The sequence below is a fragment of the Rosa chinensis genome, chromosome 4, assembly GCF_002994745.2.
Source record: "Rosa chinensis cultivar Old Blush chromosome 4, RchiOBHm-V2, whole genome shotgun sequence".
NCBI classification, from domain to species: Eukaryota; Viridiplantae; Streptophyta; class Magnoliopsida; order Rosales; family Rosaceae; genus Rosa; species Rosa chinensis.
Genome location: NC_037091.1, coordinates 50,790,647 through 50,813,490, shown reverse-complemented (window position 1 = coordinate 50,813,490; position 22,844 = coordinate 50,790,647). Strand labels below are relative to the sequence as shown.

At 38.9% G+C, this 22,844-nt stretch overlaps 2 protein-coding genes across 5 annotated transcripts; one reads left to right on the top strand and one right to left on the bottom strand.

Annotated features, from left to right (window-relative positions):
- Positions 1-333: 333 nt before the first annotated feature.
- Positions 334-6,966, bottom strand: LOC112196450 (FIP1[V]-like protein). Of its 4 annotated transcripts, XR_005810173.1 has the most exons (10): positions 6,480-6,965; positions 6,119-6,291; positions 5,885-6,011; positions 5,620-5,682; positions 5,386-5,520; positions 5,153-5,254; positions 4,876-5,072; positions 2,976-4,746; positions 656-1,370; positions 334-550 (listed from the first exon to the last, which is right to left on the bottom strand). XR_005810173.1 is itself a non-coding variant. In XM_040518885.1 (9 exons), exons 1-9 carry the CDS (start codon positions 6,861-6,863, stop codon positions 759-761), a joined length of 3,564 nt encoding a protein of 1,187 aa, XP_040374819.1. In that variant the 5' UTR covers positions 6,864-6,965; the 3' UTR covers positions 334-758. The 4 variants fall into 4 exon arrangements, 3 of the variants coding, with proteins under 3 accessions (XP_040374819.1, XP_024192565.1, XP_040374820.1); XM_040518885.1 differs by having other exon boundaries at positions 334-1,370; XM_024336797.2 differs by having other exon boundaries at positions 334-1,370; positions 5,404-5,520.
- Positions 6,967-7,751: 785 nt separating this feature from the next.
- Positions 7,752-8,443, top strand: LOC112199490 (transcription initiation factor TFIID subunit 1-like). The gene is made up of 3 exons (XM_024340505.1): positions 7,752-7,903; positions 8,014-8,020; positions 8,081-8,443. Exons 1-3 carry the CDS (start codon positions 7,752-7,754, stop codon positions 8,441-8,443), a joined length of 522 nt encoding a protein of 173 aa, XP_024196273.1.
- Positions 8,444-22,844: the final 14,401 nt, after the last annotated feature.

Below are 22,844 nucleotides of genomic sequence, written 5' to 3'. Positions count from 1 at the left end.
TGTGATTATAGGATTTTTTCTAGTAACCTAAATTTTATTTTTTTGTAAGAATTTGATCCAAAAAAAAAAAAATATGAAAGCGAATGCATTGTAAATTAGAGAGTGAATTTCGTTCTCTGAAATATATTGTGATGCATTTCTGCTGCATGCAATTTAACTATTGTGGGCCAGGTCATATTTCATTTTAATTTTTGGTTGTACCATGGGAATACTTTAACTAATGAACAGTGACTTGAACTATGTTACATTTCAAAGAGAGATAAGATGACAGAGATTATTGAGTAAATAAAACAAGTGACTTCCTATAGAATGTACAGTTCTGACTATTAGAAATACGGTTATAAACCCAGCACATGGTTCCTATAACCTAGCGTAAATGTACAGATTCTCAAAACTGAATCTTGGTTCTTGGATTGGAGAAATCTACCTCCAATTTATACATTACACAAAGTATTGAATTACTAATGTCTCCAATTTCTCTGACAAAAAGAATGAAGCTGTAACCTGATTCCTTTATCTGAAATGCCAAGCTGCGCTTTAATTTATTTACCTGCTTCAAATAGGAAAAATGATTCTGAGGAAACTTTCAGCCCTGACACCAAGTCTGACACCACATTTGAAAAAGAGACATCACATTTTATAAACAGCAGCCTACCGCATCAACTTTATTGATATCAGCGCATCACTTGAGTCACTCACACGGAGGTAAGGTAGCGTCAACTGACCGTTTGCAATGAACAGGGGAAAAGATGTTTCTTTCAGAACCTTGCTTTCAATGGAATTCCCGACATTAGAGAGTCGTTCTTTGAGAACCTACCACCCCACTGCCTCTTTCGGGCTGGCCTATGTTGCTTTTCTTCAGCTGCTTGAACTGTGGGATCAACCTCAGGCTTGACCAACTTGTCTGGCTCCTTTTTTAAGGTGATCGGCTCCTTAAAGCGCTCCTCACGTTGCTCCATTTTAGCCATTGTCTGAAGAATCTTTTGTTTGTCATGTCCTTCTACAACCTGATTCCCATTGGAAGCATTATGACAATCAAACATTCTCTTTTTCACGCTGTGGGCTGGTGCTGTGTGATCATAAGCATGTTTTCTCTGCAAAGGATTTGCTGTATTCTGTTCTTGTATTACAATCTGGCCCTCCTCTATATCCAAATCAGCATTTTGATTTGTAACTGGAAACATATGATGCCCTTTCTCGTTGTTTCGGTCCCATGCAAATTTTTGGGTGTTTTCTACTGCCCTCGCCTTCTCAGATTCACACGACTGTGATTTCCCTGAGGTTATCCCCTCTCCACTAATCTCTGCACCCCTACTTTCTGGCCTACCATTGCATATCGAAAATCTGGCTTTGGAGCATCTTGCAGAGATCTGCAGTGTATCACAAGGAAATGTCACTGATACGTACTATATCAGTAATTGGATAGGTAAAAGAGATGATTGACATCAGCAGCAGAATGCATGATAAATAAAATTCTAAAAAGTGCCATATGGTACAAGATCCCCCCCTCCCCACACCTAGAAAAGTATAGAAAGCCAATAGTTGTCCCTGACTCCCTGTTCCCATCCTTCCAAACTGATTTCTAGACTCCCTCTGCTATGAAAATAATCAAGATGAAAATTTTTGTAGGAGTTAAAACTGTTAAATGACTAGAAGATGACCATCAACATCTCAAGTTATCTGGATGCATGGGTAAGCTTGATTAACAGTAGGCACTCTGTTATAAATTCTATACATCAAACAATGGAGTTTTATGTTCATAAACAATGTATCTAAGCTCCAACTCCTACTTTTTACACAGCTAAATAAATATCTTTTTTGTGCCAGCAGTTGCCTAGCTGCCAATCCCACTACAAGAAAACAACAGCTCTTCAATAGTGCAAGAAATTTCTTCAATATCTGGGGACAAATGAATGTATAAAACAACATCTATAATGCTGATCGCTGAGTCTTTGGTAGACAACTAGTGAACTAGATATCACTTGGCTACAGCTTCAGATGTAAACTAAGAGCTAATATGCTGTACACATAAAGGCTGATATATTTTGACAGCAAGGCAGAGCAAACTTCAATAAATGAAGGACGAAAGATAATGGTCAAATCTCTTCCCCAAGTATTCAATCATCAATCTCAGTTCCCAAAGGAGTCCAACAACTATGGACAAGGATAATCAATATAATCACAGTAACTTTGAGATCGCATGAATTCATATGGAAATGGTTTAGTACCCAAAAAACAAAAACAAAACAAAAAAGTAAGAGTATGCTTTAAGATCAAATGAACCCAAAAGTAGAACATAAAAACAGGCATGGAATAAAAAACATGAATGGGACAAAGCACGAAAGAAAATAGATTATCTTCTCCATACACTAGAGAAAAGTCATTCATATGAGAAGAAATTAAAAAACAAAAAAACTAAAAAGTATGTTGGATTCATGCAATTTGCAACCTAAAATAGTTATTATTCTGCTAACTTGAAGAGTGAGTCTTGTCTTATTCAACCATTAGCATATTTTAACACTATCATTTTGATTGTCTGGAATTATCTTTCTGCATGAAATCAACATGCATGGCAAAGTCTACTTTACCTTGAAATGCCAGAGTGATACTGAGCAGTACAAAAAAGAAAAAAAGAAAAGAAAAGAAAACATTGAAAGTGGATGAACTAACTCCACAAATAGGAGGTCATGCTAGAAATCAATGCCTTGATGATTGGCGGGGAACCTTTTTCCCTCTCATTTTTATGAAGGACAAATTGAAAAACTAGAAATCATTAAAGGCTCATAAAAGTGATAAAACACATTACTTGGCAAAGGAATAGCAAATACACAATATAAGAAACCAAAAACAAAAACAGGAAAGATGCAATGTAATATCATTGACCTGAATAAATAAGGCTTGCTCAACTGAATTGGAGCACTGATATATACAAGTAGGGTGAGGAAAGGTTTCACCCTTGGTTTCCCCAACTTTACCTTTTGTTCCCTAACAGCCAAGTCCATCGAATCCCTGCGCCTCAACGTCTGCTCATGCTTAACTCTATGCATCTTAGCACTTCTATTAATAAAGTTAGGACCGACTCCTTTTCTGGCCATTTTCAATCCATGCTGCTCTGGCTGTATAATATCAATAGGCATTCCATCATGCAGAGGACCATATTTAGCATGAAATTTTTCACGCCGTACAAATTTCTGATAAGAACGTGATGCTTTCTCAGAATACAATTCATCACTGTGATGTCTGAAAGTAAACTGGTCTTCAGTCCAGCGCATAACTTCAGATTGCCAGTTAGATCTTCTCCACCTTAAATGATCATTACGATACATGTTATCTTCGATTTCATAAGCATCATGGTGATCATCAAACCAATTAATCTGATTGGCTTCTTCGGCATCTATTTTTCTCACACGTCTCCAATATCTTTCATCACTTGTTCTTGGGTAAGAAACTTCATTTCTTGGTGATATGGAGAGATTCCAGCTTCCTTCATCAGCTGTATACAAGTCTCTGTAAGACTGATGGGAGCAGTCTCGATTTTCTCTGTGTTTGCAATATTCATCTTCAAATTGCTCAGAGTGTGAATCATCCAAATAAATGGGACTGTCCACATATCCACCCCTTCGCCCCCAGTTACTTAATTCTCTCCTGACGGGTGGCAACTGCCTCTCATCAAAGTCATCAAAATTATTCCCTTTTCGACTAGTGAATGATGCGTATCTCCCAGCTTTTTCTCCCAGAAAATCATCTTCATGCCACTTATAATTGGATATTTTCTTAAATAGCAGTTTGTTGCTATTCCTTCCCCATTGAGCACCCCTTTCCTCAACGGTGGAGGAACACCTATAATGCAACCCCCTGGACTCCCTGCTGGGGAGAGGACTCCTCTCTTCAGTGAACTGCATTCTTCCAAAGTGACTCCAATCTCTATCCTTATCTTCACAGAAAGTCTGCCTTTCATTAAAAGTTCTTTTCGTATATGGATCTAGTTTCTCTTGGAACAGGTGACTACCTTTTCTACTTGAAAAATTTCTCTTATCTCTTTGATTCCGATGATGGTTATCATCATATCTAATACCATAATGGCAGGAAAACTTTGGTTCTTTATAATCTGGACTATCTTCTATGTTACTACCGCCAGAATCTCGCAGCCTGTCCTTCTGTCCACGAAAATTCTCTGAGCAATTCCTGTTATATGGGTTCTCTGTATCTGAGGTGGGTGACCTATCATTGTCATTGTTTCTGTGCTTACTTGGTTCATCACCACTGTTAAGCCTCCTGGCCTGATGATTGTGCTTCTTTTGAGAAGAACTTCTACAGATGGAATAATCTTGGATATCAACTCTTTTTCTTTTGATGCAATTGCTTTTTGAGTTCTTAAAAGATGATGTGACAGGCTTGTGTGGTTCAGTGTGTGAATTCACCACAGGGCTTACAGGAGTATGAATATCTTCTGGATCAAAATGAACACTGTTCTTGGAAGCTTCAGAATCAGATGCAAAACATGACGAAATGAGACTAAGGTGATCATCGCCATCACTCACCAATAATAGTGTCTCCATCATGCATTGATCAGCACAGGAAGTATTCCTGTCAAGACTTTCTGTCACTTTATTTGCAATTTCAATGGCCTCCAATGAGATACCATTCACCTCCTTATGGTTATCCCCATCAACACCAATGACCTGGTTACTGTGATCATCGGAGTCTATTGTCATTGGATGGGATGCACTGATCTTCTGGGAACATCTGATGACATACAAGGAAAAATTATTAAATGTATATACAGAACCTGTACATATAGTTAATATATAGAATTATAGAACCCACTAACTGTAGTTGTTACATAACCATACTGGCATAAAACAGAACACGAACCTGTCTAATTTTCTTGTGTTTGCTTCTGGACTTCCTAATGATGAATCATCATCGGTCGTAGTATTATATGAGATATTGTTTTGGTTTCCATTTGCATCAAGCTCCCCATTTTCAGATGTCTCATGGGCCCTGCTATTTGTATGCCCATGTTCCTCACCAGAATGGGAGGTTTCCTGGGTGGGATCATGCACAGAAATCTACCCAAACACTTTATTAGCTATAAGAGAATTACTATAGCTTCAAAACATCCATAAGACGATTCAAAGTGGTAGCACACCTGTATCACAACATCAGAATTCCAACTTTGTGGATGCCTGCTATCAAAAGATGGTTGGCGTTCAACAACACTATCTTCTATCTGAATTGCTTTCCCTTTTGGCTGAAACAATCAAAAGCCAAATAATAATTATCTCGGACCAAGTATCTGAATACTAATTTGGGAATAACATGAAAGTATATCACATGTACAAAAGAGGAGGATAAAGGTAGATCAATTAAATTCTGATATACTAGTTCCAACTGTCTCACTCTGAAATCAGAAACTGTTGATGATGGAGAAGCATATGTCCATGATCCAGCATAATTCATTTCTTTAGGCATAGTTTCCTGGGTGAATCTGCCATACTCAGATCCAGCTTCTTTAACCTATTTTATGTAGAAACAATACGATTGGAAATGTCAACACCAAAAACTTTAAACAATTTTGTGGTAATATGATAAGACTCCAAAAAGATTCAAATAGACCTGATAAAATTTTGAAGAGCCAGGCATGCCATACTGTGTGGATTTTAGCCGCCGAAGTTGTTCCTGCCATCATTTAAGCATTAGGATTCAATTCAATAAAGTGCAGTATTGCAGAAAAGCAGTATCATCCAGTTGGCCATAAGGCCAGAGCATTTACAGTTTACCCACAAGTTACTCTGCATAGAAAGTTTACAAAAATAATTTGCAAACTGCCAGAACACAGAAATGAGAGATTTAAGCATGGAATCAGCACTACTTCACTTACCAGGGAGTTGCAGTACTCTTTCCAGCTGTCCTCGTTCAAATCAAAATTGAAGTAATCTGTTATATCAACTTCAGGATACCTCCATGACTTCTCCTCAAATGATTCAACATCCACGTCCAGTATGGTCCTGTAAGAAAGAAAACAGGGCATGCTTTCAGTCAAACTTTAACACTGTACTATTCAAAAATCATTTTATGCTCTATCAGGCCAACTTTTGGATGCATTTACACTGACCTATACCAAGGAAGTCGAAAACCATATCTATTTCGAATCACCACTGGATTAGGTGTATCACGAACACGACTAATCTGCGAGTGGTCTCCTCCAAACGGCATAGGCGACACCAAATCCAAAGACTCATTGGCTTTTCCATTGCTTGGACAGGTAGATCCTTGAGTCCATACATACTACACAAACCACCAACCATCTCTCATTTAGAAAAGTAACAAGGCTAAGCAAAAGAAACACAGCAAGGTAACTGTTTTCACATGGAAAATCAACAATTTGAAGTTGAATTGCCTAAACACCAAGAATACTATCCAGTTATATCATCATAAAAGTCTCTAAAACCACAGATTGAAACTAAAAAGAATACCTTGCAATCTTTCATGGGCACAAGAGCATCATCATCCTCATCTTCATAATCATCAACCCTCATGCTCCCTCCACCTGAAACCGGAAAGGGAATACCTTTACAACCCCCATCGTTCAAAACTATATTCAGGTCATCCTCACTGTCACTGTAATCCTCATCCGACTCCGAACCCAAAACTTTACCACCCAATTCCTCTTTGGGTTTCTTAGAATCGGAGACGAAACCCTTGCCGTTCTTTGCATTGTTGTTACTATCATTCCTATCTTGCTGGTCTTCGGCTTCTGTATAGAACTGAGCGAAGTCCGATACGCCGTTGATGGCTGAAGCGGCCTGCGCTTCGACATCAGTGTAGATGTCTCCGAAATCGTCGTCCAAATCTGCCATGGCTTAAACCCCAGGAAATTTTTGATAGAGTTTAAGGGTGAGAGAAAAGCTCCATCGATACCAATGAGAGCGTTGCGGAATGCTAAACCCCCTTCCACTGTTCTAAAACCCTACTCGCTGAGTGAAGGTAACGGCGTTAACGACTGCACCTTTTGTTTTTAACGGTTCTGTCCTTTTCTTTTCTTTTTTGGATAACGGTGCAAAAAAATAAAGAGACAAATCCTTTTTATTCATTTTCTAATGAAAAAAATATATATTTTTTTTTTATTTGAATGAAGGCATAGCCAATATAATATATAGAAAATTACACACAAGTGATCTTTTGAAACTTTAATTAGTTATAAGGCCACCTTATATTTTTTGTCTTCTTAAGGCCACTTGCTTCCTGAAAATTTTCCATTCCTGATGATTTTGCCCTTCAGAACCAACTGCTTGAGATTAATCATTCTCTATCCTCTTTCTCTCCGACGAAATCCTCTGAGATTAATTTCTCTCTCTCTCTCTCTCTCTCTCTCTCTCTCTCTCTGGCGAATACTCCCTCTTTCCACCATCACGTCGGCGAATGGAACTGGAATTGAATCTCCGACGCACGACGCCGACTGGAACTGGATCTCCAGTCCTCTCCTCTTCTTTTCTTCTGTGTTGTGAAAAGCTAGGGTTTCTGAAGATGACAACGACGAAGAGCTTGATCAGTTTGATTGATGGATACAGAGGTTTTGTACTGTGCTCGGCGACTACGACGGTGGGAGATCAGATCTAGGCCCTCGGCTTCTTCATCCCAATTGAAAATCCCAACCGGAAAGTCTCTCCGGCTTTTCGAGATGGCCTATAGGTCAGACGGCGACTACGACTAACTCTTCAAGTTCGTCTTCCTCGGTGATTCCAGCGATGGCAAATCCAACCTCTTGTCCAGGTTCATTTCGCAACGAGTTCAACCTCGAGTCTATATCCACCATCGGCATCGAGTTCGCCACTTGGAACATCCATGTCGATGATAAGATCGTCAAGGCCCAGATTTGGGACACCACTGGCCAAGAAAGGTGATAAGCCTTTGAATTCCATTCATTTTGTATTTCTGGCTTCTAGCTTGATCTTTTTTATCGGAAAAAGATTAGACGGTGTGTAGTTTGGTTTGATTTGATTGTTATAGATATAATGTGAATCAATACCTCTTGTAATATATGAACTATTTGTATTGAGTTCTTAATTCTGTACAGGTTGGTTTGGCAAACATCTTGGAGCGCATTGTAGAGTCCCTCAAAGATCGAATTGAAATCTCGTATCTTTTTCTAAAACCAGTATCCAAAAAGGAAGCTCCTGATTACCGGGACATCATAGAGCACCCAATGGATCTGTCGACAATCAAGGTGAAGGTTCGGAATATGGAGTACAAGAGCCGGGAGCAATTCAGACAAGGTGTGTGGCAGATTGCCTTTAATGCTCATAAATATAATGATGGGCGTAACCCGGATATCCCTCCACTTGCAGATGAGCTTTTAAACTTTTGTGACTATATGTTGGTTGAGAATGAAGAAAGCTTGACTGAAGCGGAATTAGGCATTGAATATAGAGATATGTAGAGAAGTGTGCTGTTGTTATATTGGAATGAATGGGTTTGGATTTGTTTGAATTAATCTGTTGTGGAATTTTGCAGGGGAAAGAAAAAGAGTTGTGCTCTTGTATGATGGGGGGATGGTTTTGTTAGTTTGTATTGTTTTGATTTCTCTTGGTTCTGTTGTGTGGAATTGCAAGATTAACAGTAGCTTATGTTATAGTGGAGTAGTTTTTTAACACATCAATAGTAGTTTTTGTAATGGAGTAGTTTTTTTTTAACACATTAACCGTAGCTTTTGTTTGAGCATTGCAAGTCTTTGAGATAGCTTTTAGTATTAGTGATAGTAGTTTTTCTTACTGGTGACAGTAGCTTTTTGTGTTGGTGATAGTAGCTTTTGTTGATGGTCAAAGTAGCTTATGTTACTGGAGTAGCTCTTTAGTATAAGAGTAGCTCGCTGGTGTTGGTGATAGTAGCTTTTGTTGTTGGTGACAGTAACTCTTGGTGTTTGTAAGAGTATCTTTTAGTGCTGGTGAGAGTAGCTTTCTGGTATTTGTGAGAGTAGCATTTGTTGTTGGTTAGAGTAGCTTTTGATGTTGGTAAAAGTAGCTTTTGTTGGTAGGGATAATAGATTATAGTTTTGGGGAGAAAAGTTTTTTTTGGTAACAGTAGCTTTTTTTTTCACAGTGGCTTTGGTTGCTGATAATAGTAGCTTTTGTTACCTCGCCGGAAGTTGCCAGTAGCTTTTTTTGATGATGACAGTAGCTTTTGCTACCTCACCGGAGGTTGCCGGAAATCTCACCACAGTAGCTTTTGTTGTCAGCGACAGTAGCTTTTGATGTTAGTGACAGTAGCTTTTGTAGTCGCCGGAGGTCGGTCGGAGACCAGCCGGAGTTGGCCGGAGACCGGCCGGAGTTGGCCGGAGACCCACCCGAGTTGGCCGGAGAAGAGAGAGAAGATGATTGTTGACTTTTTACTCCAATGGCAATTATGTAAATATGTTGGTTTTTTATATCCAATATTTAACACATTTTTTAATCTAGTGGCCTTATGAGGGAAAAAAACATTTGGTGGCCTTATGGCAAAAAAAACATTGAAATATGCACTTATATGTAATTAACCCATATATAGAAAATTACACACATTGAAATATGCACTTATATGTAATTAACCCTATAATATATAGTCGTCACAAACCAGAATAGGCCGTTACATACCCTTCTGCTGCCATATACAGACAGACAATAAGTGAGTGGTATTCTTTCTTTTTAATGATAATGGTTAAATTTTTTTTTTTCCTGAAACTAATAATTGTTTTAGAGAAACGGGAATTGAGAGAAAATTGCTGTGTATTCTTATTGATAATAGGGGCTTCTTTATATAGAGGATTACAAGGCATATAATCTGAATCATACAAGTAAATGTAATCATACATTGAGTAGGAATCTCTAAAGATTCTCTGAGATTATCTAATTAAACCGTATTACCACTAGGTTAAGTAACCTAGAGTTTGGGACAGACACAAAATAGAGATTCACTTTAACACTCCTCCTCGTGTCGCCCAAATGTGGTACTCATCTCGTTGCCTCGTCAAAAATCTTGCTGAGTAACAAAAACTCTATGGAACAAAAATAACCTCGGTCGAATGAGAAAAAGAGTACAACACACCCTTCATGTTTCGAGATGAACATGTAGACATCTCCCCCTGATGTCTGCGCCTCCCCCTGATGACTATGATCATGGGAGTTCAGATAACTTTCCCAAACCAATGCTTGCCACATGTTTCTCGAACGTGGATTTAAGCAATGACTTAGTGAACAAGTCTGCCACATTATCCTCGGATCGAACCTGGTTCACTTTGATCTTAAGGAGCTTCTGTTGTTGTTGATTGTAGAAGAATTTGGGCGATATGTGCTTGGTGTTGTCGCCTTTGATGTAGCCCTGCTTCATTAGTTCAATGTAAACAACATTATCCTCATAAATGCTAGTGGGCTCATCTGTGGTAGACTTCAGACCATAATTACTTCGAACATGCGTAACTATGGATCAAAGCCATATACATTCACGAACTGCTTCGTGAAGAGTAATAATCTCTGCATGATTAAAAGAGGTAGCGACTAAGGTCTGCTTTGTAGACCTCCAAGAGATCGCCGTTTTTTCCATGGTGAATACATAACCAATTTGGAAACGACATTTGTAAGGGTCAGAAAGGTACCCAGCATCAACAAAACCTTCCAAAACACTTATATTGTTTTGGGATGGGAATAGGGGACGTGAACCACTATGTATGGCGTCCCTGGTATTTGATGGGTTCGAATCCATCGTCTCTCTGTAGGGATAGAACAAGCCCATATCAATTGTACCACTTAGGTATCAAAAGATATCTTTAACATCAGTCCAATGGAGTCGTGTTGGTGCAGAGCTATATCTAGCTAACAAGTTCATGGAGAATAAGATGTCTGGTCTTGTGCATTGTGCTAAGTACAATAATGCGCCTACTGCACTTAGGTAAGGCACTTCCGCCTCTAGCACTTCTTAGTCATCTTCTTTTGGACGGAATGGATCATTATTTGGATCAAGACTACAGATGACCATTGGGGTGCTTAAAGGCTTAATTTTGTCAGTGTTGAAACACCTAAGCATCTTTTGGGTATAAGCTGATTGATGAATCAGGATACCATCTTCACGGTGCTCAAGTTCCAAACCAAGGCAAAACTGTGTTTTCCCAAGATCTTTTATCTCAAACTAGGATTTCAAGTGTTCAGCGGTTTTCCTTAACTCTTTAAGGGTGCCAATTAGGTTCATGTCATCGACATAAACCGCTACTATTGCAAATCTGAAGCTTGTCCTTTTTATGAACACACATGGACATAGTTCATTGTTGACATATCCTTTACAAATCAAGTAGTTACTTAGACGGTTATACCACATCCGTCCAGATTGTTTCAATCCATATAGTGAGCGTTTCAACCTTATGGCAAACGCGCTCCTTGGTTTAGAGTCACTTGATTTGGATAACTGAAGTCCATCTGGAACCTTCATGTATATCTTAGTCTATAAATCCCCATATAGATATGCAGTAACCACATCCATAAGCTGCATGTTCAGTTTTTAGGAAACTACCAAACTAACAAGGTACCGGAACGTAATGACGTCCATTATGGGAGAATAGGTCTCCTCATAGTCGATTTCAGGGCGTTGTGAAAAGCCTTGCGCCACAAGGTGAGCTTTGTACCTTACAATCTCATTTCTCTCATTATGCTTTCTAATGAATACCCATTTATGACCAACTGGTTTGGTGTTGGGCGGTATTGACACAACTTTTCCAAATGCCTTTCTTTTCGCTAGAGAATCAAGTTCTACCTGGATCGCATCTACGTTGGCATTCATCAATGGAGCGTGTTTCGATGTCACAGTCTCAATAATCTCCATGGAGCTTCTTTCCCACGTCCTATGTACACTAGTGTAATTTATAGAGGTCTCTACTTTCTCAGGGATAAGTTCTGACATTGAGAAGTCCCCCAATGATGTCTCTTGGACATAACCATAATCTGAAACATTCTCATGGGATGGATTTTGAGTATCGATGATTAAAGGATTTGATTGTGCCTCATTCACTCTCTTTCTAGGGCGAGTATCCTTCGAACCAAATGGTTTACCGTGCTTCCTTGCGGGACCTGCGGCCATAGACGCCACATCATTGCCAATATGGGCAGTGACGCCATCTCCTGGTACCTCAGGAGTGGCGTTACATCCAGTATTTGGGACGCCAATCCTTGCAGGCACGTTTGCAGCAGGTATGTGTGATCTCATCACTTTGACAATATCAGAAAACGCATCAGACAGAGTGTCTGCTACGTTCTGGAGATCGATAATTCGTCGCACTAAGTTCGGACTGTGCGGTAAAGGGATCGAGATGAGACATAGTGGGGACAGACCACGATAATTCTTGTCATTCCTGTTGAACATATGGGTTCTTATCTCCCCCTAACGATGGGAAGATTGTCTCATCAAAGTGACAATCTGCAAATCTAGCGGTAAAGAGATCGTATGTCAAGGGTTCAAGATAGCGGAAGACGGTTGGAGATTCATATCCAACATAGATGCTCATTCATTGTTGTGGACCCATCTTTGTAAGTTGTGGCAGCGTAATAGACACATAAATGGCACACCCAAAAATGCGTAAGTGCGAGATATCAGGCTCATACCCAATCACTAGCTGTAACGCAGAATAAGATTGGGTTGCAGTGGGTAGTAAACGAATTAGCATTGTTGCATGCAATATTGCATATCCCCAAGCAGAAATAGGGAGATTGGTGCTCATAACCAATGTCGGTACTATCATCTGTAGTCTTTTGATAGCGGCTTCTGCGAGACCATTTTGGTTATGAACATGAGGAATTGGATGCTCTACATCAATCCCTAGTGACATGTAATAGTCGTCGAACATTTTCAATGTAAACTCCCCAGCATTATCAAGTCGAATTGACTTAATTGAATGGTTAGGGTAGTGAGCCCGTAGACGGATAATCTAGGTGAGAAGTTTAGCATAAGCAGGATTTCGAGTGGACAACAGCGGACATGTGACCAGCGTGTCGACACATCAACCAATACCATAAAGTATTTAAAAGGTCTGCATGATGGTTGAATTGGTCCACATATCCTTGTATTCTCTGTGGGAACGGAATAAGTATTTTGGGATCCTTTGGGTAGGACGGTCTCGGTCCTAATTTCCCTAAGGAACAGGCTTTGCAAAATGAGCGAAGGGCCTTAAAAGCAACCAACTAGGATTTTGGTTGGGCCTGATGAGCGTCTGTAGCGCTATTAGAAGCAAAATTCGTAACTACATCACCCATCATGGCGTTGGGGCCATGGAAAGTGGCATCCATGGCATCATGGCCATGGGGAGGAACATCCATGGCGTTATGCCCATGGTTGGCGCCATTTATGGCATTGTCACTAGGGACGTGGGCAGCCCTATGGCAGCTAAGGAAGGCGGCAGCGTTAGAAGAGGCGGTAGCGGCGGTCACACCAAGTCTGGGAATCAATTTTCGATTCTTGCTTTGTCTCATTCTAAAGAATAGATGTCCGTGTGAAGTCTTTAGTTTACAGATCATCATATCACGACCAGGATGTCCTAGTCGATCATGTCAAAGTCAGTATGTGTCTAAATCCAAGAGATCTTCTCTTATCACATTATTGGATTCAATTGGTCGAATTGTAGTGACATAAAGTCCCCTACATTGACACATAAGCTTCTCTAAGATGCGTTTCCGTCCGCAATCATTAGAGGTAATGCAAATGAACTCTTTTCGGTTCTCAGTATGCGTTTTCGCATGGAATCTAATGGCTCTTATATCTTTAAAGTTCAATAAGGTTCGATTTGCCTTAGGAGCGTAGAGAGCTTCTGCGACTTTAATCAAGGTGCCATTTGGCAATAGGAATTGGGCCATTCCATGTCCTTGAATTAAGCCTGATGGCCTAGTCATCATAGTCACAGAAGAATATGTAGGCCACATCTCTAAGAATAATTGACTATGGCGTAGAATGGTGTGCGTAGTTGCACTATCCGCAAGACATTGTAGTTCTCCAAAATCCATTCCTAAAAGAAAAGCTCGTAATTAAAAAGGAGTCATAAAAAAAAGAACTCAACTTTTATTAATAAGCCAAACAGAATTACATCATTGTTTCTTTAACCAAAGGAATTCTAATCCAATAAACTAGCTAATGCAAAACAATGGCAGTCGTCTAACTTCTTTCGGTAATTCCAACGCAAATGTGACCAAGTGAGCAGAGAGATGTCGGTGGAGCGAGGCTCACTTAAATACCACTAATCTCAAAACCTTCCTAGACATCACATTTACATTGAGTACACCTACTTTGAAGAAAGACTAAACTATTGGCATCTACTAAAAAAAAATAATATGGCAATTGCCTACATCTATTGGAAAATAAAAGGACTTAATCAAAATCGCCAGTTTCTTGGCCCTTGAAGTCGTCCACCCTAAGAGCGAGATCGTCCTCTTAATTCTCCTACTCCATGTAGTGCACCTCTCTTGCTTCACGATACGGCTTGTATGCGTCTGCAACATTCTGGGATACTCTACATGCTTTGGCCCAATGTCCGGTTGATCCACATCGAAGACAAACATCATTATGGTTAGGCTCCCTTGATTAAGGCGCCTTTGGGGTGCGATTTGGACGACCATTACTCTTGGTGGCGTCACCACCATGGCCGGAGGCTCCGCCTCTCTCTCTCCTCACACATTGATCTCGACGGTTCTGTGCACGCCTCCCTTGGTCGTTTCCTTCCTCTTTAGGGCAAGTATATGGACCAGAACGTCCACAATTATCCACATTCTTAGGGTTTCGCTCCTTGCATCCTCCTATAGGGGGCGCGACTATAGTTAGACTCTGGAATAGACTTGGTTCTCACGGGTCTAGCATTATAGTTCTTCACAAGGATATTGTTGTGTTTCTCAGCTATGTTCATGGCACCAATAAGCTCATGAAACCTTATGATACATCCTGCATTCATATCAATCCGATAATTCTTAGAAATCATCAGGGCAGAGACGGGGAAGGTAGAGAGAATCTTCTCCATCAACATCGTATCAGTAATGGTCTTTCCACAAAACTTCATCAAGGACTTGATGTGAAGAGTTTCCGAGTTAAAGTCAAGTACAGACTTAAAATCACAGAAGCGGAGGCTATGCCATCTCACTTCTAAATCAGGAAGCAGGGAGTCATGAACGTTGCCAAATCGCTGCTCAAGTTCCACCCATAGTTTTCTGGGGTCCTCTTCATTGAGGTATTCACTTTGGAGCGCGTCATTCATGTGCCTTGTCATGAGAATTATAACTTTAGCTTGATTCGCTTCAAAGGTGGTAGCTTGCTCAACTGTGAGCACATTCTGACTTGGCTCTTGGATGGTTTCTAGAAGTCCATCAGCCTTAAGATGTTGGCGCACATCGCCGACCCACTTATGGTATCCTGCGCCTATTGTCTCCAGTGGAACAAAGTTCAACTTGTTCAGGTTACTCATGTGGTGACCCGAAAGAGGGATCCCACAGCACCGCGACTCCGAGCCAATGAGGAATCGACATGTCACGAATGGCATCTCGATAGCTCATCAACCCGAAACAGCAAGACCTTTTGAGTTTAGGTTGTTGGTTTACAAAACACTTTCTTGGACAAGTCGTTCTAGCAACCAAACAACACATTTTCAAAAGCGGAATTTGAAATGGGCTAAGAGTTTTGGGCTTGCAATTGTAGCCTAATTTGGAAAATAAAACAAATCACTAAGTAACTACAAGTATGGGAGACGCGTCCCAGGGTTACGGGTCTCCCGAATTTTTCATAAACGAGTAGGAAACAAATAAATAAAAAAGTAACCAAACAAGTGATTTCAAAACCCAACAAGGGACCAAAACCTTCTTTTAACACAGTCAAAGAGAAATGCGCCAAGCCGGACCATGTGCCTCCCATGTACGCTTCCCAACCATATGCTCGAAACCTGCACGCTATTGTAAGGGTGAGCTTTCGTCCTCGCATGCCCAGTAGGGGCTGACCCAACCATGCTAGGTTTGAAAAATAATATACTTGAAAATATTTACTACATAATATTGTGCACGTTTATCGAAAAATGCTTTAAGAAAAAGAGGCAACCACAAACATTTGTTTTCTTTTATAAAACATATGCAGTATGCACTATGCCAAAATGTGCTTCAGACGACACACTTCAGAAAACATAAGTTTTGTTTTATGTCATCTGAGTTTTTCAGACGACATAATTTTTTTTTTTGTTGTCTAAATATAGACTAAAACCATACTCGTTCAATTTGAAAAAATGGTGAGCATTCAGACGACACATTTGTGTAGTTGTAAAAGATGATGATTTCCTATCTCAAAGATCGTTTCATTTTGAAAATATGGTTAGATATAGACAACATTTATATGTTTTTTGTAAAATATGGGGATATTTCAAATCTAACCCTAAGAGAATATTTGGAATTCCCTCCAAAAAGTTCTAGTCCTTTCCCTCTCAAAATGCCGAGACCCTAGCTGACTAGTCAATGGGGGTGATACTCAGACAACACAATTGTGTTATGTGAAGATGAGATTCACTTTTTTTTTTCCCAAGTCGTTTTTGGCATTACTACACATTTACTCCTTCCCATCTCGGCTCACTCTTTCAGCCACATAAAATCCCCATTTTCTCTCTCCACCTCTCATTTGCTTCCCCGAAACCCAAAATCCCTAGAATCTCTATCTCAATTCGGAAATTTTGTTCAGATCCAGTCCCCAGAACCGTGAAATCAGTTGGAATAACACCATTAGTGAAGTCAGAGGACTAAAAAGGAGCGTGAGACTGGCCTATGAAATCAGTCCTCTGTATTCGTGTCTATCTCTTAGAAGCCGATCTTTTCTTCTCTCATCTCCCCTCTCTCTTCCGCTCCCTCACTTCTCCCCCACTCCCCACCACCGATTCGCCCCACCCATCATCTCCGCTGTCCAATTCCGCCACCCTCACGCCCTCCCCGCCGTCCAATTTGAGGGGACGAATGTTGAAAAGGTTTTGTTGTGAGTTGTGACTTATGAATGAGTGGATTGAGTTTTGAGGGAGTGAGCGAATTGCAAATAATGTTTAGTGGTGGTGGCTCTTGTGTCTCGAATCACCTACGGCTGCGAGACTGCGACCTCCGCCGCCGCCACCAACCCCAGCTTGGTTTTGGGTTCGTCTTTGGCTTTGGATTGGGTACTCGAATCGCTGGGCTACGAGTATGACGCTTTCTCAAATCCTTGTCTGCTCGTAGAATCTCATTCTTTCGCTCTATCATTCATTCCAAGTCTCCTCCCGACATTCCTACACTCTCCCACTGTTTCAGGTACTTAATTACTCCTCCATCCATTTCCACTATTTCTGTTCCCATTCAACCTTTGCTATTATTTATTCTGATCTTTCTTCGATATATATAGTCTATGAAATAATGAAATTGACAACTTGTTTAGAGGTAAGACTAGTATTTGTTAAGACTTGTGGGGCAGCAAGTAACCCAGAATGGGTTATCATCTTTCTAGTCTTATTGATTCAATGGAGAGATACAATGTAGGGATCAGTGTTAATCAATTGATTCAGTTGTGCTTATCATGGTTTGGTTTTGATTTTTAATCCTTCAGATACACACACATGCAATGTATGTAAATATTTTGTATGTGGTCAAACCTCTGATTCCTTTTCTTTTGCAAAGCCAACAAGAAGAAGAATGCGAGCTTCCCTCCGACGTATTATCCTCAATGGCAGGTTTCTTTCTTTCCACATGTTTCCCTATTTCATTTGTTCACCAGCATGTTCGTCACATTATATAAAGAAACTTGTTGCTAAGTCTTGCAAGTACAGGACTAGTCTAACTGTAAGAACCCTTTTGTGTGTTGCAGCCAGTGAAATTACTCCTACCTGATTCATCAAGTAATCTATCACACTTCTTTTAGTAGCTTCATGACTAGATAACTTAGAGGCACCACTTTCAAAGTACTCTACTAAGCTCAAATTTAAAATCAATTAACCAACTGCTGAGCAGTAGAAACTAATATAAAATCAGTGTAATACAACAAGCTTTCTCATACCCAAGTAATTGCAATGCAAATCCTTTTTATTGACATAGAACACTCTCGAGTCTTGTGAAATTGAGAGAACTTCTAAATTTCTCCTTTCGATTCATTTGCACCATTCTGATATTGCCAAGTTTTTTCGGTCACTTAGCAAGTTGTATCACTGCACTCCTGGCATTCTTTCACTAAGTTTTCTTTATAGATGTATAGGTTTTGCATATGTGCTTTCTGTACTGAAAATTTATAATTGGTATAACCATCTGCTTAGTTAAGCATATTTATCTTAAGCCATGGACTTATTATTTCTTTTATTTTGGTATTGTACCTAGGAGGAATAGTTGCACTGGGAAAATTTGATGCCCTTCATATTGGTCATCGAGAGCTTGCTAGTTGAGCCTCAAAGGTCGGACCTCCATTTGTTTGTATCATTTGTTGGAATGGCAGAAGTACTGGGTTGGGAACCTAGGTATTGTAGTTGTGCACCCTCCTTCTTTGTTTATTATTTGTTTGAACTGCCTTCCTTTTTTCTAGTTTGTATTTTCTGTTGCTATATTGTCCTTAGAATCCTGTTATATTTAATCACTTTTTAATGATGATGAAGATTAAGAAGGTTGTTAAGACTCCTTGCCATCTCTATTGAACATCTGTCTCTTTCCTCTTAATAGAATTTGTTTCTCAGTCTTTTTATCTGATTTCTTCTATGCAGTAGAAATGTATTAATAATAAACTACATTGTAAGGAGGTGATGTTTATTAATATGGGTTTCCAATAGGGGGAGAAATTCCAGGTTCAGGCTTTAAGATGGAGAATGTCTTAGTGATTTACTTTAGTTTTCAAAGATTTTAGAACAAATGTAAGTATCAAGGCTCTCATGTTTTTACATGTATTTCTTTGTCGTTGTATCTACCTGTGGAAAAGTGTAAAGAAGCCGAAGGGCTATGGATGGAAAAAGGAATGGTAGAACATAAATGCATAGCTAGTATTAACACATTCCTAGGGATCCTTGTACATATTAATTTTTACTGAATTCTATTAATCGTATATGTAATATGACTCTTAACAATCTGCCTTGGTAAGTGTAGAGGTCAGCCAGATAGTATTGTGCAGGACATTTGAAATATGGTTCGCTCCTACATTGAGAAGGTAAAGTCCATTGAAATTTTGATCTGCTTTCTTCTTCATCTTCTTCTTTGTTTTTATTTTTTATTTTTTATAATTCTCTTTTTTCCCCTGAAGTTGTTACTATGTTTAATCATCTTATCTGTTCAACATTTTATGTAGCCCAACAGTATAATTTTAGCAATTTCACCTACTAATCAAGATCTTGTTACATCTTATACAATTAAAATCTCTCGTGAAGTGGATCCAACAGGTGCATCTAAAAATTCACATCCAATTTTCTTATTTGTTGCTTCCCAAAACAGAATCATCTGGTGCTTCTAAAATCAAAGTAATATCAAGTCAATCTACTGAAATGTGAATCTTGCAGCTGATATAAACCTGTATGTTGCATGAGAACATGGTTCTAGATGTTTAGTGTTTAGTCTAATGTTATTTTTTCACAGGGGAGAGGACAGTTATATTTATTTTTCTTGTGCTGTTCTATTTTTTCACAGGGGAGAGGACAATTATATTTATGTTTAGTGTTTAGTCTAATATTTAGTGTTTGTTGATTTTTCTTGTGCTGTTATATTTATTTATTAGGTGATACCCTACATAGCAAGTGAGTACCAGAAAGATAAAATATGGCCAAGACGACCCCGGCCTAACAAACGTGATTATCAAGTTGTTATTGCTGTTGATGATTCCCACAGTATGTCTGAGAGTTGCTGTGGAGATGTTGTCATTGAAGCTCTGGTGACAGTGTGTCGTGCAATGTCACAACTGGAAAATACTGGCAACCTTGTTGTTGCAAGCTTTGGAAAGAAAGGGAAAACATAAGGTTGCTCCATGACTTTGATCAGCCCTTTACTGGAGACGCTGGAGTTAAGGTCAGGATTAACTAGTGTCAAGATTAAGGGTTTCAACAATAGTACAATTGATTTGTCTGCGCATAATTGTACCTACAAGGTATTTCCTCTCCCCCCCTCCCTCCCCTTTAGTTATTTTTTTTCTTTTTATACTTCTGCTCATGGAAAACAAGAGAACTTTGAATACATCACTACCCAATGACAACTAGTTTAAAATGTTACACTATTTGAAATACAGTGAACTTTAACTTGAAACTTTCATTTTCAAGGCTACAGCTGCCTCTAATGAACCCTGAGCTCTTCCTTACAGTGGGCATCAAACCAACCCAGGCATGTTCTATATTCCTTACACTATTGCTGACTTCATACTATTAGTGACATGTTCAATAATTTTATCATGCTTACCCTAGTAATGTTATCATGCTAAGAAGTTTTCTTTCTTATTTTATTGAATTGTTCCAGGGTGTTCTTCTCTATAGACCCCCAGGAACAGGGAAGACATTGCTAGCCAGAGCAATTGCAAGCAACATAGATGCTAACTTTCTAAAGGTTAGTTATTCATGTCTGTGGCTTTTATACTGAGGTTTTGCTTTTTACGCAACAGAGTGCTTATTATTTTTGTATATTGCCCTGTTGGGAAGAGTGATAAAAGGGGAATTTGATTTAAGTGTTGCTCTTAAGACCCTCGATCTTTTCTCCAAGTAATTTCCTTCACTCTCAAATGTTGTTGTTCAATTCAGTAGTCATACAGACTGATAAGATTTCTTTCACTATTCATTGTGGTGTTAAACTCTTTCTAACCTTGTTTTGTCATCTAGATACTTCTCAATGCCTTACTCACTCCCCAAACTTGATATGGTTGCGGTTCCTGAATTTTTTGGTGGGGCCATGCAGAATTATGGTTTGATCACATACTGTGAAAATGAACTGCTTTTTGTTTCCTGAGTGGAAAGTTTGGTCTCAATTTCTTCAACAAACTACTGGTGGACTAATTATGGATGCGCTGAACATTCACATCCAATTCAAGTAACAATCAAATAATAATGTTAATATTTGCAAAAAATGCACTGGAATTCATAAAAGATAGACTGTCTGTCTGTTCATATGTTGCAAGGAAAAAATATATATTTTCACTTGAATTATAACACCGCTTATCACTCCTATATATTTCAGATCCTGTAAATAGATAATTTTGATCCATCATCTATTAATATACTGTTCTGCATAATGTTAGGTCTACACCACGCACGTTTAGTTCTTGAAATATTCGATGCTATCAGCTATAAAAAGGGATCTGCTGTTATACTAATGTTGCAGGCTTATCTCGGTGATGATATATTCCAGGTACAAAATTAACGTCCTTAAGTTACAGAAACCTTTGCACCAATAACTTCATGTTTTCATAGTGAATATCATATGTGGAAATGCTCTTCTAATCACTCAGCGTGTTATGAAGTCATTCTAGGTTGCTGGCGGTGTTACAAAGATTGATATTCTGAAAGTCACCCTCATGTTGAGAAATGGCAGACTAAGAACCGAGACAAACTGAAAGAGCAAAAGAAGCCTAAACTTAGCCTAGAGTGTACAAACGGGTACTCCATTTCTACTATTAAATTTTCAAGCTTCGGTACTCCACCTGGAAGCTATGGAAACTATAACCATTGTACTTGTCATGCTCCAAACTCTACCCATGTGCTAAATAAGGTATCCTCACAGTAGTGTCACGCTGCTATTGTTTTGCTTCAGTTCAGGGTCAAAGTTTTCCCATTTACCCAAGTTCAAAATCAATAAAACCTTGGGGTCAAACTTGCAGCACTGCTAGCTATTTTGCTATGTTGTTTACTTGGTTGCTCAAATTGTGTAGTGCTTCTAGTTTATTAGCTTGTAGTACTGCATGCATATATTTTGCTGGCTGCCTAGATTAGTAGATATGGGCCATTTTGGGCTGATGCTCATGATTAGCTTTGTGTACATGAGACAATGATGGATTCATGGAAATTACAATAAATGATTTTGGATGTAGATTTTATGGTTTCATGAATAGGCAATTTTAATTTCCAAATGCATGCATACCAATTGCAATAGGGGACTACTAATGTGTTATTTCAAATTGCCAGCTACAACAAAAGCACACCAAAATGTGTGGTTGCAACTGCACAAAAACAACACAAAAACCAATTAGAAGTTTATTGTCTTTTTGGCATTGGGACAACAGAAAATTGTAGTCTAAATGGAAAAACGACAACATAACTTAGATGAAAGTGTTGGCTAAAGCGTATAACAACAAATAAGTGTGGTTGGACTTGATCACAGATAATATAAAAGACCTAATATTTGTGGTCCTTTTTATATTTATATTCATACCACAAATATTTGTCGTTTAAATAATCTCAAACGACAGTAAATTGTCGTCGTAATGAGACTGACATAACAGAAAGAATATGATATCTATTGTCTAAACCATTTCCCAACATCACATATGTATAATTTCAAAGCCTTTCACACAACACTTAAATGTCATACAAACCTACTCTAGAACAACACTTAATTGTCCTCTCATGCTCTTTACGACCACATATAATTGTCGTTTAAAGTAAATTAGCACAACCTTTAATTGTTGTTGTATGAGAGAAGACACTACATACGAGTCTTCATATTTCTTATTTAAAGGCATTCAGACCACACAAATAAGTCTTGCAAATATGCTTCACACAATAGTATTTAAAAAAGACTGCAGTTGTTTTGTTTATCTGACAATACAAAACTGTTGTTTGAATGCTTTTAAAGATACAGATCACAATGTTCCCAAAATGCAAAACTCATCAGACAACACAAGATTTTTATTTT